Consider the following 14065-nt stretch of genomic DNA (forward strand, 5'->3'; position numbering starts at 1 on the left):
TCTCCTCATTAAATTCTCTTCTGATGAACTCTTCTCAGTGTGCCATCTCTTTCCCTGCTGATACCCTGACTAATTCACCTACCTGCTTGGGACCTGATCTCATTCTTGCTCTTGGCTTCCATGAAACGATCCTGTCTAACTGTAAGGACGCCCTTTTTGCTTACACCAGCTCAGGTTGGGTTTTTGTTACTTCTCTAAGCGGGACATAAATAATAAACTTTATTGCTCAATATTTTATTTTATGGAAGAGCCTGAACAATTAAGATTGCCTACTGCATTAGACCTGGCTTCAGCTACACAAAGATGACCAAATATTTTGTTCTTCCCAAATGAAGTAACTTAAAAACTTATCCTAGGTGAATAAAAGGATATGTGTGTGTGTATGTGTGTGTGAGATATACATAGGCATGTATATATCTCACAATATTTATGTCTTTGAGAAAAAGTCTGTTTCAAATAGGGACATATTCTGACTATGTGATGGTAGCACAGCCTTATAATTTATTACAAAGTTAATTCAGTTATCTTGGGGAAGCTTTCCAGAGAGATCCTTTTTTTTGCAGCTATGATGAGTAGGCAATCGTGCTTTCCCCCCTTTTATTACCTCTTCATACCTTTCAGCTAAATATATACTCTGTCCCGCCCCCCATTTCAGGAAAAGTAATCCATGGTAGAAATTTAGAGGGATGGTTACAAAAAAAATTTCTGACTTGCTCTTTAAAATGGAATGAATGAAAATTATTTTCTTGAATGAATTTTAGTCCAGAGTTGACAGTAGTTGGCAAGTGTTCTATTCCCTGTCTTCTTCAGATTTTGTGGTCTTCTACATTAAGAAATCTTTCTGAAGCAAGAGCAACCCATCAGCTTATCTTCATGTGACAGATAAGGTAAAGTTTCAGTTAGTCCAAGACATTCAGGCATCTGTTTCCGTAGAGATTTCACCTGATCTCCTTACCAATGGTCAGTGTGACAGTTTGCACCTTGTTTCCTAATGCCTCCAACACCTCCTTCCCATCTGGCTAGTGTTCTCTCTGCTTCCACCTTGCCCTCCTCCAGTCTGTTTTCTCTATCGCCACCAGAATGATCTAACATGCTCTAAACCTTGCTGGGCTCTGTATTTCACTAAGAGTAGACCCCAAAGTGCGGGCAGTGGCTTGCAAGACTCGACCATGGGCTGCCCCTACCTATCCTTTATCACCCTTTTGACCTCGTCTCCTACTACTGTCCCTCTCCCTCCCTCTGTTTGGACTCCTCTGGCCTCTTGCTGTTTCTTGAACACACCAAGCATGCTCTTGCCTTGGGGGCCTTTGTGCTGGCCATTCCTTCTGCCTGGAAAGTTCTTCACCTAGATATAGCTGTATAGTTCTCTTTCTTGTCTTCCTTAAATCTATGCTCAAATCACATCTTCTTACTGAGGCTTACCCACTATCCGTTCCCATGCCACTTGCTTCACTACCTCTCTCCCTATTTTGTTCTACTATTTTTTCCCCATAGCTTATTGCTGTCCAACATTTCTAACATGTTACATGGTGCATTTGTTATTATATCTGTATTGTCAGGGTTCTTCAGAGAAACAGAACCAATAGGAGATATGTAGATATATATAAGAGGAGATTTATTACAGGAATTGGCTCACATGGTTATGGAGGCTGAGAAATCCCAGGATCTGTCCTCTGCAAGCTGAAGAACCAGGAAAGCCAGTGGTATCATTCAGTCTGAGTCCAAAGGCCTTAGAATCTTGGGGCTGCTGATGTAAGGCCTGGAATTGGAAGGCCCAAGAACCAAAAGCTCCAGCGTCCGAGGGCAGGAGATGGAAGTCCTAGCTCAAAAAGAGAGAGAATTTGCCCTTCTTCTGCCTTTTTCTTTTAGTGGGGGAAGGGCCGGAGGTGGGTGGGGCGGGCCAGTGGATTGGATGATGTCCATCCACACTGGTGAGGGTAGATCTTCTTTATTCAGTCTACTGATTCAAATCCTAATCTCTTCCAGAAACACCCTCACAGACACACCCAGAAATAATGTTTTACCAGCTGTCTGCACATCCCTTAACCCAGTCAAGTTGACACATAAAATTAACTATCACAATATCCAAGCTCCATGAGGGCAAGGATCTTTGTCTCTTTTATTTAGTAATGTATTTTAAGCAGCTAGTACAATACTTGGCACAAAAAAGGCACTCAATAAATATTTGTTGAATATGAATCAATAAAAGCATGAATGAATTAATATCAAGTTGACGGTCTATTTTACATTTTAATTTTTGAGGTTATAAAGTAGTCCTGGAGTTTCTTTCCAAATTATAGCAATCTTTTGGGTAGTAATCCATAAGGAGTCACCAAGAAGATTGTCCTTCACTGGAAAAGATGTACAATCTAACATGGGTCATAGAAATGGCCCTTTGATTGCCTACTATCATTAGACAAGATAGCCTCAGTTTATTTGATCAGGGACATTTATATCCTATTTCTGTTTTCTACTTTACACTGAATTTGAAGCATGAAAGCTGCTCATATCTCATTTATTTTCTGGTGGAAAATCATATAGTAGGGTATGTATGGGGAGAAATCCTTTCCCACTTTGAACCCGTGTAGTCTTTCTGCCTCAAGTGTTTCTTCTAAAACAGTTTCACCTCTGCCTGAGGATGTTAGCAAACATATAGAATGTGACTTTTCCTTCATTAAGTTCATGAAAGAAGGTTTTTCTTGCGGCTCAGTCTTGGGTCCCCCTCAGGGTGGTTGACTTTTGTGTTGACTGAGACAGACCCCTCCAACCTTCTTCAACCTTTCCTTCCTTGAGGAAATCATTTGTCATACTCCAGAGGTATTCTTGTTCTTTTGACTGGAGAAGCTGAAGGACCCTAGGAAATAATAGCAACAGTGTTTGATGCCTTTAGGCATGTATATATCACCCAGGAATTGTGCTGTCTCAGGGACTGCTCTTTGGAAAATCAGGACAAGAAATTGGACTTTTCTTCTCTTCTCTCCTCCTTTATTTCTTTAATAAAGGATTATTGCCTAGATCTAGTATCTTCCTGAGAATTTTAATTGTTCCTGTGAACCTCATGACTGGTGCTTTTATCTAGAGATTCCTGGGTTACTGAGAAGCTGAGAATGCATATAAGAGCAGTGCACAGGCCTCTTTTGGTGTCATTTACCAGTTTCTTCTCTCTTACTTCCCTCACCTCCCAATTCACTAAGGTTTACAAACTGAATTTGCCCTACTTCATCATGCTCCTGGCTTTGGTTTGTGAAGTCCAAGGGAGTGAGTTCACTGAACGTGTTCAACCCTCTTTAATGGGATCGTTAATTAATCACATGATTATGGAGGCTGAGAAATCCAAGATCTGCAGTTGGCAAGCTGGAGCCCCAGGAGAGCCGATGGTATAGTTCCAGTATGACTCTGAGGGCCTGAGAACCAGAGAGCCGAGGGTGTAAGTTTCAGTGTGAGTCTGAATCTAAGGGTAGGAGACCAATGTCCCAGCTTGAAGACACTCAGGCAGAGAGAGACTTCTTTCTTACTTAGCCTGTGTTCTTTTCAGGCTTTCAATTGGTGGTATGAGGCCCACCCATGTCGGGGAGAGCAATCTGCTTTACTCAGTCGACTGATTCAAATGTGAGTCCTCATAGACAGAAACATCCTCATAGACAACCCAGAAATAATGTTTAACTACATATCTGGGCCCATGCCCCAGTCAAGTTTACACATAATATTATTAACCATCACATCCCCTTTTCTCCCTCCCCCCAGCTCCTGGTAACCACCATTCTTTCTGTTTCTATGAATTTGGCTATTTTTTAAAGCATGCCTTTTTTTTTTAAAAGATTTTACTTTTCCTTTTTCTCCCCAAAGCCCCCCCAGTACATAGTTGTATATATTTTTTTGAGTTGTGGGTCCTTCTAGTTGTGGCATGTGGGATGCCGACTCAGCATGGCTTGATGAGTGCTGCCATGTCCTCGCCCAGGATCCGAACTGGCAAAACCCTGGGCCACCACAGCGGAGTGCGCGAACTTAACCACTCGGCCACGGGGCCAGTCCCATGACTATTTTTTAGGTACTTCATACAGTGGAATCATATAGTTTTTGTCTTTGATGATTGGCTTATTTCACTTAGCATAATGTCCTCAATGTTCATTCATGTTATAGAATGTGACAGGAATTCCTTCCTTTTTAAAGCTAAATAATATTCCATTATATATATAAATCCCATTTTGTTTATCCATTCATCTGTTGATGGACCTTTGGGTTGCTTCCACCTCTTGGCTATTGTGAATAGATGGATGTACAAATATCTCTTCAAGACCCTGCTTTCAATTCTTTTATATATATACCCAGAAGTGGGATTGTTGGGGCATTAACTTTTATCACAGAACATGAGTATACTAATGGATGCCTTGTGGGATCTTCTGCATTCTAGACATACTATTCCTTACACCACTTTTCCCTTGATAATCAAGACCAATTGTCCTGATACAGAAGAACTTTCTTTGCTCTTTGGTTTCCTGGCATGAGGAGTCCAGAAATGCCCAGGTGACATTCTCAGCTTCATTTATTTTTTTGGTGAGGAAGATTGGCTCTAAGCTAACATCTGTTGCCAATCTTCCTCTATTTTTTGTATGTGGTATGCTGCCACAGTATGGCTTGATGAGTGGTGTGCAGGTCTGTGCCTTGGATCTGAACCTACGAACCGTGGGCTGCTGAAGTGGAGTGCATGAACTTAACCACTGTGTCACTGGGCCAGCCCCAACTCAGCTTCCATTTTAATGGAACCGTTGCTGTGTCCTATGGTAGACGCATTTCTCCTTTGGGAATTAAGACTTAGACCAATAAAGCCCAGTTTCTGGGATGGGAAGCAGACATTTCACTAGTGGAACATTATGTATTACAGTTAGATGATCCACTCCCATTTCCAACATTTGATTCCAGGATCTATGAATCCTGGCTGTGGTAAAAACACACCATATATTGATTGCTGGCTCAGAGCACATACTGTATCCTGGAAGTTATTATCCTTATTCCATAAAATATTACCATCCAGCCAGCGCCATGAATCTTCAAAAGACCATTCTACTGTTCTGTATGTTAGCTACTTCAGAATGATGGGAAACATAGTAAGACCAGTGAATTCTATGAAAATGAGCCCATTTCCATACTTCGTTTGCTGTAAAATGAGTTTCTTGGTCAGAAGTAATGCTATGTTGAAAATGTAATGGTGAATAAGGTACTTTGTAAATTCACGGATGACAATTTCAACAGAGATATTGTGGTCGGGGAAGGAAAATCTCTATCTGGAGCAAATAAGTAAGAATTAATTTTCTTAGTAAGAATAAAGCATTGCTTTATTAAGTGATACTTAATAAAGCATTTGTAATCGTATCAGTCTTGGTGAATGGAAGTCTATGTTGCTGAGCCCATGTATTTACCTCCATCCTTGCTGCCATGACTCTTTTGTTGTAAGGATCTCTGCAGTCTTTCTAGGGATGTGGTATTACTTTTGATTTATTATTTTGGTAGGTAAAATTTCTAGCGACTTCCACTGCTTTTTTCCTATTTGGTTTTCCTCTGTGAATTCCTCACTCAATGGGTCAGGTAACCAAAATATGGACATTGTGCTAGTTCCTGCATTTGTCTTTTCTAACTGTGCATTCCCAAAAATAGAGTTATTCCCAGAAATAACTCTGAGGTGGGTTCAGGTACCTGTTGGCCCCACTGGAGATAGACCTTAGGCACAACTCAGTTCATCACTGACCTCTGTAAGCTCCTAACTTAGGCTTGCCCTAAGTAGTGAACCACAGTGGTATTTTGGATCTCCAGGATTTAGTGTCAGCTCAGACCTAGTGTTGCGTTATCCCTGATAAGTGTACTTAATGCCCCTTCCCCAGTGCATCATCACCCGGTGACTGGTTGCATGTTTCTCTGAGGAAGGCTGGGAGGAAGATTTACAGTGTAGTCTTCTGGTAGTATGTGAGGGTTCCTAAAAGGGACCCATCCTCTTCATTCAAGGGGCACTGGGTCTGTGAACCAGCTCAAGTCTGAGAACTGGTTGAGGCTCAAGAGTCTCTTTTGTGTTGGTTTAAGTCTTGCTTCTGGTAATCAGACTTAGAGCTTTTCTACTTATACAAATCAAGTAACACTTAGAGTGCCTGTCTATTTTACTCCTAGGAACACCACGATCAGTTAGCCAATGCCAGCAACCTCCATGGGTAAAACCATTTTGTTTGTTGCTTTGATTCCACTGCTCATTATAGTAACCATGTCCATTTTGTCTCTGGAAATTAAGTGCTACCACTTGGCCTGTCTCACCTGAGATCCCATCATCCTTATTGAATTCAGGGAGCCCAGCTTGATGGTACCATTTCCCACTGCTACCCAGGATCTTCTAGCAACACAGAACTTATCAAGGACCTGGGGTTCCCCTCACCTTGGTAAAGGAAGTGGTTTTTGGACTTTCCCGGGAGATGTAGTTGGGGGTGGGTGAGCAGGACTTGCATAATACTCTCTATATGTTAGAAAATTTATGAGCCATTTTCCTTAAAAACTCCAGAATGGGCATCAATGTTTGCAAGATAATGAAAATGTTTGTTTATGATCTCAGTGAATAAGATGAGTTAATATACAGAATGTAGTCTGAGTTTGGAATGTATAACTGACTGCTACATGTTTATATTTAGTGCTTTTAAAATGAAAAAGAAATTTTCTTAATCATTAACGTATTGAATTTTTGGATTTCTCAGTTGAAAATAAAACCCATTTGAATGTTATTTTCTGTGTTTTACTATGTGACTAAGAATCAACATCAAGCAACAGGATTTTTTTTTTCCTGTTTGTTGTAAGGATGAACTCGACTACTCATGTTCTGTAATAGATATCTTTAAAAACAAAAAGCTCAATCTTTTGTCTTATATTTTCTCTCCATTATTTCTTAATAATTCTCCCCTTTTGGGGTCTTGCAGGAGACTTAAGGAGATTAAGAGAATGGTTGAGAAGGTGGAGGAGATAGCCTCACCTCATTCATTACAACTTATTCTTTCTACTGTGGACCTATATGTTACTGAGCTGATAACACCAGCTTGAAAAACAGTGGTTTATCTGAGTCACATAAAAATATTTAGTTTTTGAGATTGTCTAAAAGGAAACATTTAGAAGAGAGCTTAGAACCTTTTCTTCTACCCCACTCCCTCCTGTGGGCTACTAATTCAAAGAAAAGATTTGCCAAGGTGTACCCAGACTTTAAACATATTAAAAATGAGAGAGAGAGATTGAAACAGGCAGTGGTGATGTGAAAGCATGGTGTGGCATCCATGTACAGAGACACACATGTACAGGGGGAGGAACAGAGAAACACAGAAGATTTCTTGTTGTTGTTGTTGAAGTATAAAACGTTCTGAAGTGTTCTGTTTCTCATTTGGACTTTGACCACTGAAAAGCCATTTATGACTATTTGATTTTTTTTACTTCTCTTTGTATGTGAGTTTTTAGACTTTCCTCTGCTAGGATAATTTTAGTACTCTATTATTTTTTGGGCCATTATGTAGTGATTAGAATATTATTAGGTTAAATCCAATTAGTCAATAAGTTCCTGGGTCCTGAGTGACCCTTTCTTTTTATTTGTAAGCATTTTGTTACGTTAAGGGACCAGTAAGTATTTCTTTTTGTAATAGATGTGAGTGGGACATAAAGTGTACTTTGTACTTCAGCTGAACTTTATTGTATAAACATTTTCAGGCAAAAAAATTTGTTTTATGTAGAACATAAGAATGTGCATGGGTCAGTAAGGAGAGGGCATTTTGTCCCCTTACCCCACAACACTCATATTAAGATGAGTTTATTCTTCTGAATTTCTAACAGGAAGTTTTCTCTCTTATTGCAAAAGCCAGCAGATTTCCCGAGTGTCCTTGAATGATTTATTCATGGCCTACTTATGTAGTAGCAAAAGAAAAGAATTATACATTACTTTTTTTTTTTTATCTTGTGCAAGAGAGCAATTTTAAAAAAATATATTTGGTAAGACCTTTAATAAAATTTTTAATGAGTTGTCTTTCCAACTCATAGTCATTACAAAGAGCGCTGTCTCCTCCATTATCATGGCTCAGAGGAGTCTTTTTTCCCCCCTAGCTGGAATATGTGTTATTTCCGTATTACTTTGGGTTTTTAAGTTAAATATTCTTCTGTTTAAGAAAATCTGAGGTGTACTCATACATAAGATAGTGTTTAAATTATACCTTGATGAATGTAATAAATTTATTAATAAAATTTTTTCCATGATTAAAACACTAAATATCATCAATACTGTGAGATTAATAAAGTTGGTTTATCATCAACCAAATAACTTTTCCCCTTTCTTCCTCTTTTCTTTCCTTTATTACTGCCTTCTTCCCCCATCCCCCAAAGTTCCAGCAATTGAATACTTGAAGAATGAATGAATGATTTCATGTAATTATTTATTTATTATCTTTCTGCCTCTTTCTTCTTTTTTTGAGGTGAGGAAGATTGGCCCCGAGCTAACATCTGTTGTCAATCTTCTTCTTTTTTTCCCCCTCAAAGCCCCAGCTAGGGAAGTAAGTCATTCTAGTTCTTCTATGTAAGTAGTAGTAGTAAGTCATTCTAGTTCTTCTGTGTGGGACATGGCCACATCATGGCTTGATGAATGGCATGTAGGTCTGTGCCCAGGATCCGAACTGATGAATCCTGGGCTGCCAAAGTGGAGCGCATGAACGTAACCACTTGGCCATGGGGTTGGCCCCTCTCTTCCTCTTTTTTGACTGTAAATTCTATGAGGATAGAAACTACACCAATCTTGTTCACTTCCATGTGCCTAATGCCTAGGATTAGTACATAGTAGGAATTCAGTAAATTAGTTGAATGAATGAATCAATGAATAGTAAAACATATATTATAAATGCTTCTTTTAAAAATTATCTTTGTTGAAAATCCGTTTCTTGTCTGTTGAAATATTTAGATTGTAAAATATAGGGAGAAGTTATAATAGGAAAGGAAAATATTTTTAATAAGAATGTTTTTAAATTTGCTACTTGTTTTTTAACAGTTAAAGAGTACTACAATAAGCAATCAATTTAAAGTGGTTTTTGAAACTAAACTTTTGATTATTTTGGATTAATATTTTGAACTACGTTTGACCATGTGACCTTGATTAGCTGAACTAACTTATGGCCAACTAAATTAAAATAGTTTGAGGGCATAATATGGAAATACTCGTATTTTTACAATGAGTATCCGTTTTAAGGGTTTTAATTGAAACATGATGTGGGCCTCTGTAGATAATAGCATTTTTATTATTTATTTCAAATTGTAACTTGAGAATTTTAAGGATTGAAGAATATTTCCAAGTATAACAGAAAATTATGTGCTTTTGGGTTCAGAAATTATTATTTAAGCAAAATAGGCCTGACTGATCAGAAACACATAAGTGTACATAACTCTCCCAAACAATGTTAGTGTAGACTGTTCAGTTAATTGTTGGATAACAGGTGTGTGCAAACACTTCAGTTACTTAGGAGATAGGGAAAAAAAAAAGAAAAGAAAGAAAGAGCTCACTACTAACTACACTGTGGGCCGTGGTAAGGTACAAAGTAGCCATAAATTTGAACTTGATATATTATGAACTTAATTTGACCACTTGTTAGAAAGGCTATTTAATACTTGGCTCTACAGCAGTACACTTTGGAGAATAAGATTCCGCTCAATGTTTCATAATATCTTTTCAGCTCTTATCCACTTTTAATAGCTCTGTTACTATTTGCTTAGCTTTTGTCTCTTTGTGACTTTAAGACTGTATTTTCATCCTATATTTTTCTCTAGGCATCCACAAGGACAAAGATAAACCTCCCAGCTTCTCTGTTGTCCTTGAGACTTTGAGACGTACCTTGACAGATTACCAGAACAAGCTGGAAGATGCATCTAATGAGGTAACATCGCACTGTTTGGCTCCACACATATAGCCTTCGGCCTGCAGCAGTCCGTATTCCTTGCTTGTTACAAAGGTCAGAAAGATTGGGAATGTTGAATTGACAGCTTCACAGATACAAAAAATAATAAATTGTCTGTCACTGTTCTTTCTTTCAGTGTGGCCTAAAGTCGTGTCTCACTTAGGTTTGTGTAACTCTTCACTCACACTATTATTTTCAATGTTATAAAGACTGTCACTTTTTGGTCTTCAACATTTATCTATTTTAATTTAACAAAAGCTATGCAAGTCATTGAAGTTAATATGTGTTATATTTAAATGTAAATGTGTTTTTATAAAATTGGGAGTGGGTAGTGCAAATTTAGGTTTTGTCAATATTTTAGGTTAAGTTTTCTACAAATTGTGGAAGTCAATAAAAACGTGAAGTTAGTTTGCATTCTCTAAAGGGAGTAAAATATTGTCAGAAGTTTTTAAAAACAAATGTAGCCTGGAAGCTTTTAGTTTGCTGATTGAAAAAGCTCGTGCTTCTACTTATTATCTCATTTGTATTGTTTATGTGACTTTATTGTTTTGTTTATATATGTGGGTTGATAATTTTCTTGGATATTAAAATATTTTATGAATTTATACTTTAAAAATTGAAGAGTTTGCTTAGTTACATCTTGTATTAGAGAATACGAAGTAATTACATTAAATACAATTAGCAAAACAACAGATTGTTTGAACCAAAACAAGCTACATAGCATGGAATTTAGTGTTTATCCTTCTGTTTATATGCTTCTTTCATATACTATAAAGATCATGAAACCATTGCAGTTCACATTTCAGAAGAGGCTTATTTTACTTTAGTTTACTAAGGTGAACAAAGAAGGAAAAGTGAGTCTTCTTAATACCCTCTGTAACTGTTCAAAGGCGTAAAGGAAGTGACTCTTGAAATAATTAAATTTCTATAAAGAACAAATATTGCTAAGTCTTTCCCAGTGAGACAAGACAACTTGTGTCGTTAGTAGTTTATGAGCCTCTTCTGAGGCCTGGGTCTGGAGGCTGCTGGGGAACTAGGAACATATTACCCACAGCGAATTGTTATTTGGGAGGATGAATGTCACATGATCCTCAGCACAGTTGAAAAGTCGACTCAGCAGGCTTTGGCTTAGTAATGCGCTTTGTTGTGAACCAGTGCCAGAGACAGCAGTGGGGAGACCAAGGGGGTGGCTGCAAAGAAAGCAAAAAGAGCAATCTGACAGAAAGAAGAATGAACTGTCAAAGAAAATAAATCACAAGCAGAGCAGGACCAACTGATGACCTGCCACAAGCCTTCCCAGTAGGACTGCATGTGACCGACCCTGAAGTTGTCATATGGAGTGAGAGACCAGTGAATACCCTCATGATGTACAGAGCAGTCTTCTGCTCTGCCCTTTATTCTTTCCTTATAGATGCCACTGCTTCTGGCATTTTGGTCCAGTAGGATTTTAAGAATAAAGTTATATTTGTTTACAGTAAGAATGAAATCCTTTATCCAGACATCAGGAAAAATACAATGGCATCACTGACATTTTAAGCTTGAATGCTTTCTTTTCTTTTTAGCCATGTGAGCTTGTGACAGACGTTACATAGTTAACCAAAAGAAATAATTTTTTAAGACTCTTAATTACTATTGAAAAATTTATAGTAAGTAACCGCATGAAACACATTTAAAGATTGGCTTTCAAGTTACCCATCCTTGAAAAATATAAAAAAGTTACTTACATTTTCTTTCATCAGCTAAAGAGCATGAATGATGCTAAAGAAAAGACATCTAATGAACTTGATTCTACCAAACAGAAGATAGAATCTCACACTAAAAATATAAAGGTATTATGATTTAGAATAACTTTTTCCTCTTGTATTAAGAAACAAATATAATTATTTAGAGAATATTTTTAAGTAGATGTATCTGAAAATATATCTTCCTATTTCTTATTAAGTACATTTGGATATAATTTTAATTTTTTATTTTTGATCATAGTAACAAAAATGTTTTCATTAAAAAAAATCTTGATTAGAAATTGTTTTGTTTAGAGGAAAAATTCATTTCCAGGTTTAATTATAATACTATAGATTTGAAAAAATGATTTAAGATTTAAAGTCCATCCTTAGATACATATTAAACATATTTTACATAAGCACATCAGTATTTGGAGTCAATTTTCATCATTTTAGGGTGGAGCCATTGTTTTTAGTACATCATGCCTAGTGATGGGCTGAGACCACACCTGGCTAAGATCCAGGACAACAGTTTATTTTATTTTCTGCACTAGTTTTAGGTACTACATCTTTGCAAAATTATACTGAAGGAACTCTCAGAGTTGCTCAGTATTGTTGGAATTTTTTAGTGTTGGTTCATGTTACGTTTGTCATGGACATACTCCAGTAGAATTTGTTAAGGTTAAGGATTAAATGGTTCAGCAGAGTCTTATGCCACATATTTGAGATTTGTATTAGTATTTGGAATGTCATTGGGAAGAAAATGTTTTTATATTAAATGTAAGGGATTTATTTTTTAAATGTTATTTACATGTTACTTAAAATTTTTTGAGCCTACCAAGTTATTTTTTTATAATAGGTTGAAAGGAAAACTCCCTTTCCAAAGAGCTTTCTGGAATAAGCTATCTTATTAACATTTTATGTTTAAATGTTATAACAACAAATTTTCTAATTTTCAAGCTAAAATATTATACTTAGGAAATACATTCAGTAAAATACCTTGATGTTGAGTATTATAATCAAACGCTTGCCTTTGTGCTTCTTTTACGTTAAAGCTTTGGCAGTCTTCAGTATGTATTTGTGTTTGGACCCCCACTCCTTTACTGGCCGGGCTTCGTGCAACCTCTTTATTTGATATCTCTGACAGGACCTTCAGGATAAACTGGCTGATGTCAATAAAGAGTTAAGTCATTTACGCACTAAATGTGCCGACAGAGAGGCTCTAATAAGCACTTTAAAAGTGGAACTACAAAACGTGCTGCACTGTTGGGAGAAAGAGAAGGCGCGAGCAGCCCAATCTGAAAGTGAACTGCAGAAGCTTTCCCAGGCTGTCCATAAGGACACGGAGGTATTACCTGTGACAAGATCACTGTCGGCAAAGGCCTTTCACTAATCTCAGATTTCTAAATTTACATACATCAAGTGACTATTTTTACTCTTAGGTGATTTAATTCAAAAAATTGTTCTGAGCTGACTGTTTTGAAATATTCATGCCAGCTGCAAAATCAGTCACTCCATTACTCTTGTGTCATCCTTTTTTGTGAGAGAAGTAATATAATTTAACCCTTCTATCACTTGTACAATTAATTTTCTCTGTTCAGAGCATCATATCTCAAGCAGCTATGCTCATAACAGTTCTTTCAAGCTTTGTCTGTTTGCCAATGACAAAGTTACTTTTTATTTCAGTAGTTTAGTAGCTTGGCCTGGTGGAAAGAATATGTTTTTTGTAATTGAAAGAGCTAGACTTGGATAGTGGTACTTCTTTTTACAAACTGTGTGAATATGCACAAGCCACACAGCTTAGTCTCTCCACATCTTAGTTTCCTTATTTGCAAAACAGGAATAATATCTACTGTAATAAATAGCCTCCTTACTCTTTATAGTAATAGGGTATTAATCAAAATTTAGAAAAATACAAGTCCCACAAAATTAAAACTTTATTTAGATGCCCTAGAGAGTTGCCTATCCATTTTTATTTATTAATGGCTTCTTAACATATTATGACAAAACTTTCATATTCTGTATGAGCCTGTGTGAATGGAATTGTTATCTTATATTTTCTTTTACCCGTGGGATCTGGAGCTAGCCTCTCTAGTGTGGAACTGGTTTGTCTGAGTCGTCCTGCATATTGAGTTCATTACTCCAACAAATATGAACATGAATGCCAAGAGAGTAAAAAGGAAACATTCTTTCCACTCTTCTTCCAGTCTGGGATTTAAATTGTGTCCACATGAAGGGGCTGGAATTGTTCTACACATCAGATAATGATTAAAGTGAAGGAAACTGGAAGCCTGACTGCATTGTAAAGTCAGCGTGTCTACAGCGCTGTGGTTGGCTTCAACGTGTGTGAATTGGTTTTGGATCTTGAGATTCTCTTTTCACGCCAAATGGATGACTACCATG

At 37.3% G+C, this 14065-nt stretch overlaps 1 protein-coding gene across 13 annotated transcripts in view; it reads left to right on the forward strand.

Annotated features, from left to right (window-relative positions):
* The window catches only part of CCDC171 (coiled-coil domain containing 171), a 294601-nt gene that overhangs the window by 103240 nt on the left and 177296 nt on the right, over window positions 1-14065 (forward strand). For 11 of the 13 annotated variants that reach the window (XM_070590719.1, XM_070590726.1, XM_070590716.1 and 8 more), the window contains 3 exons: window positions 9814-9920; window positions 11681-11770; window positions 12810-13010. In XM_070590719.1, coding sequence (XP_070446820.1) covers window positions 9814-9920; window positions 11681-11770; window positions 12810-13010 — 398 coding nt within the window. The remainder of the gene's footprint in view (window positions 1-9813; window positions 9921-11680; window positions 11771-12809; window positions 13011-14065) is intronic. The other 2 variants (XM_070590717.1, XM_070590722.1) reach the window with 1 other exon arrangement.

Source organism: Equus przewalskii, chromosome 22, assembly GCF_037783145.1.
Source record: "Equus przewalskii isolate Varuska chromosome 22, EquPr2, whole genome shotgun sequence".
Lineage (NCBI taxonomy): Eukaryota > Metazoa > Chordata > Mammalia > Perissodactyla > Equidae > Equus > Equus przewalskii.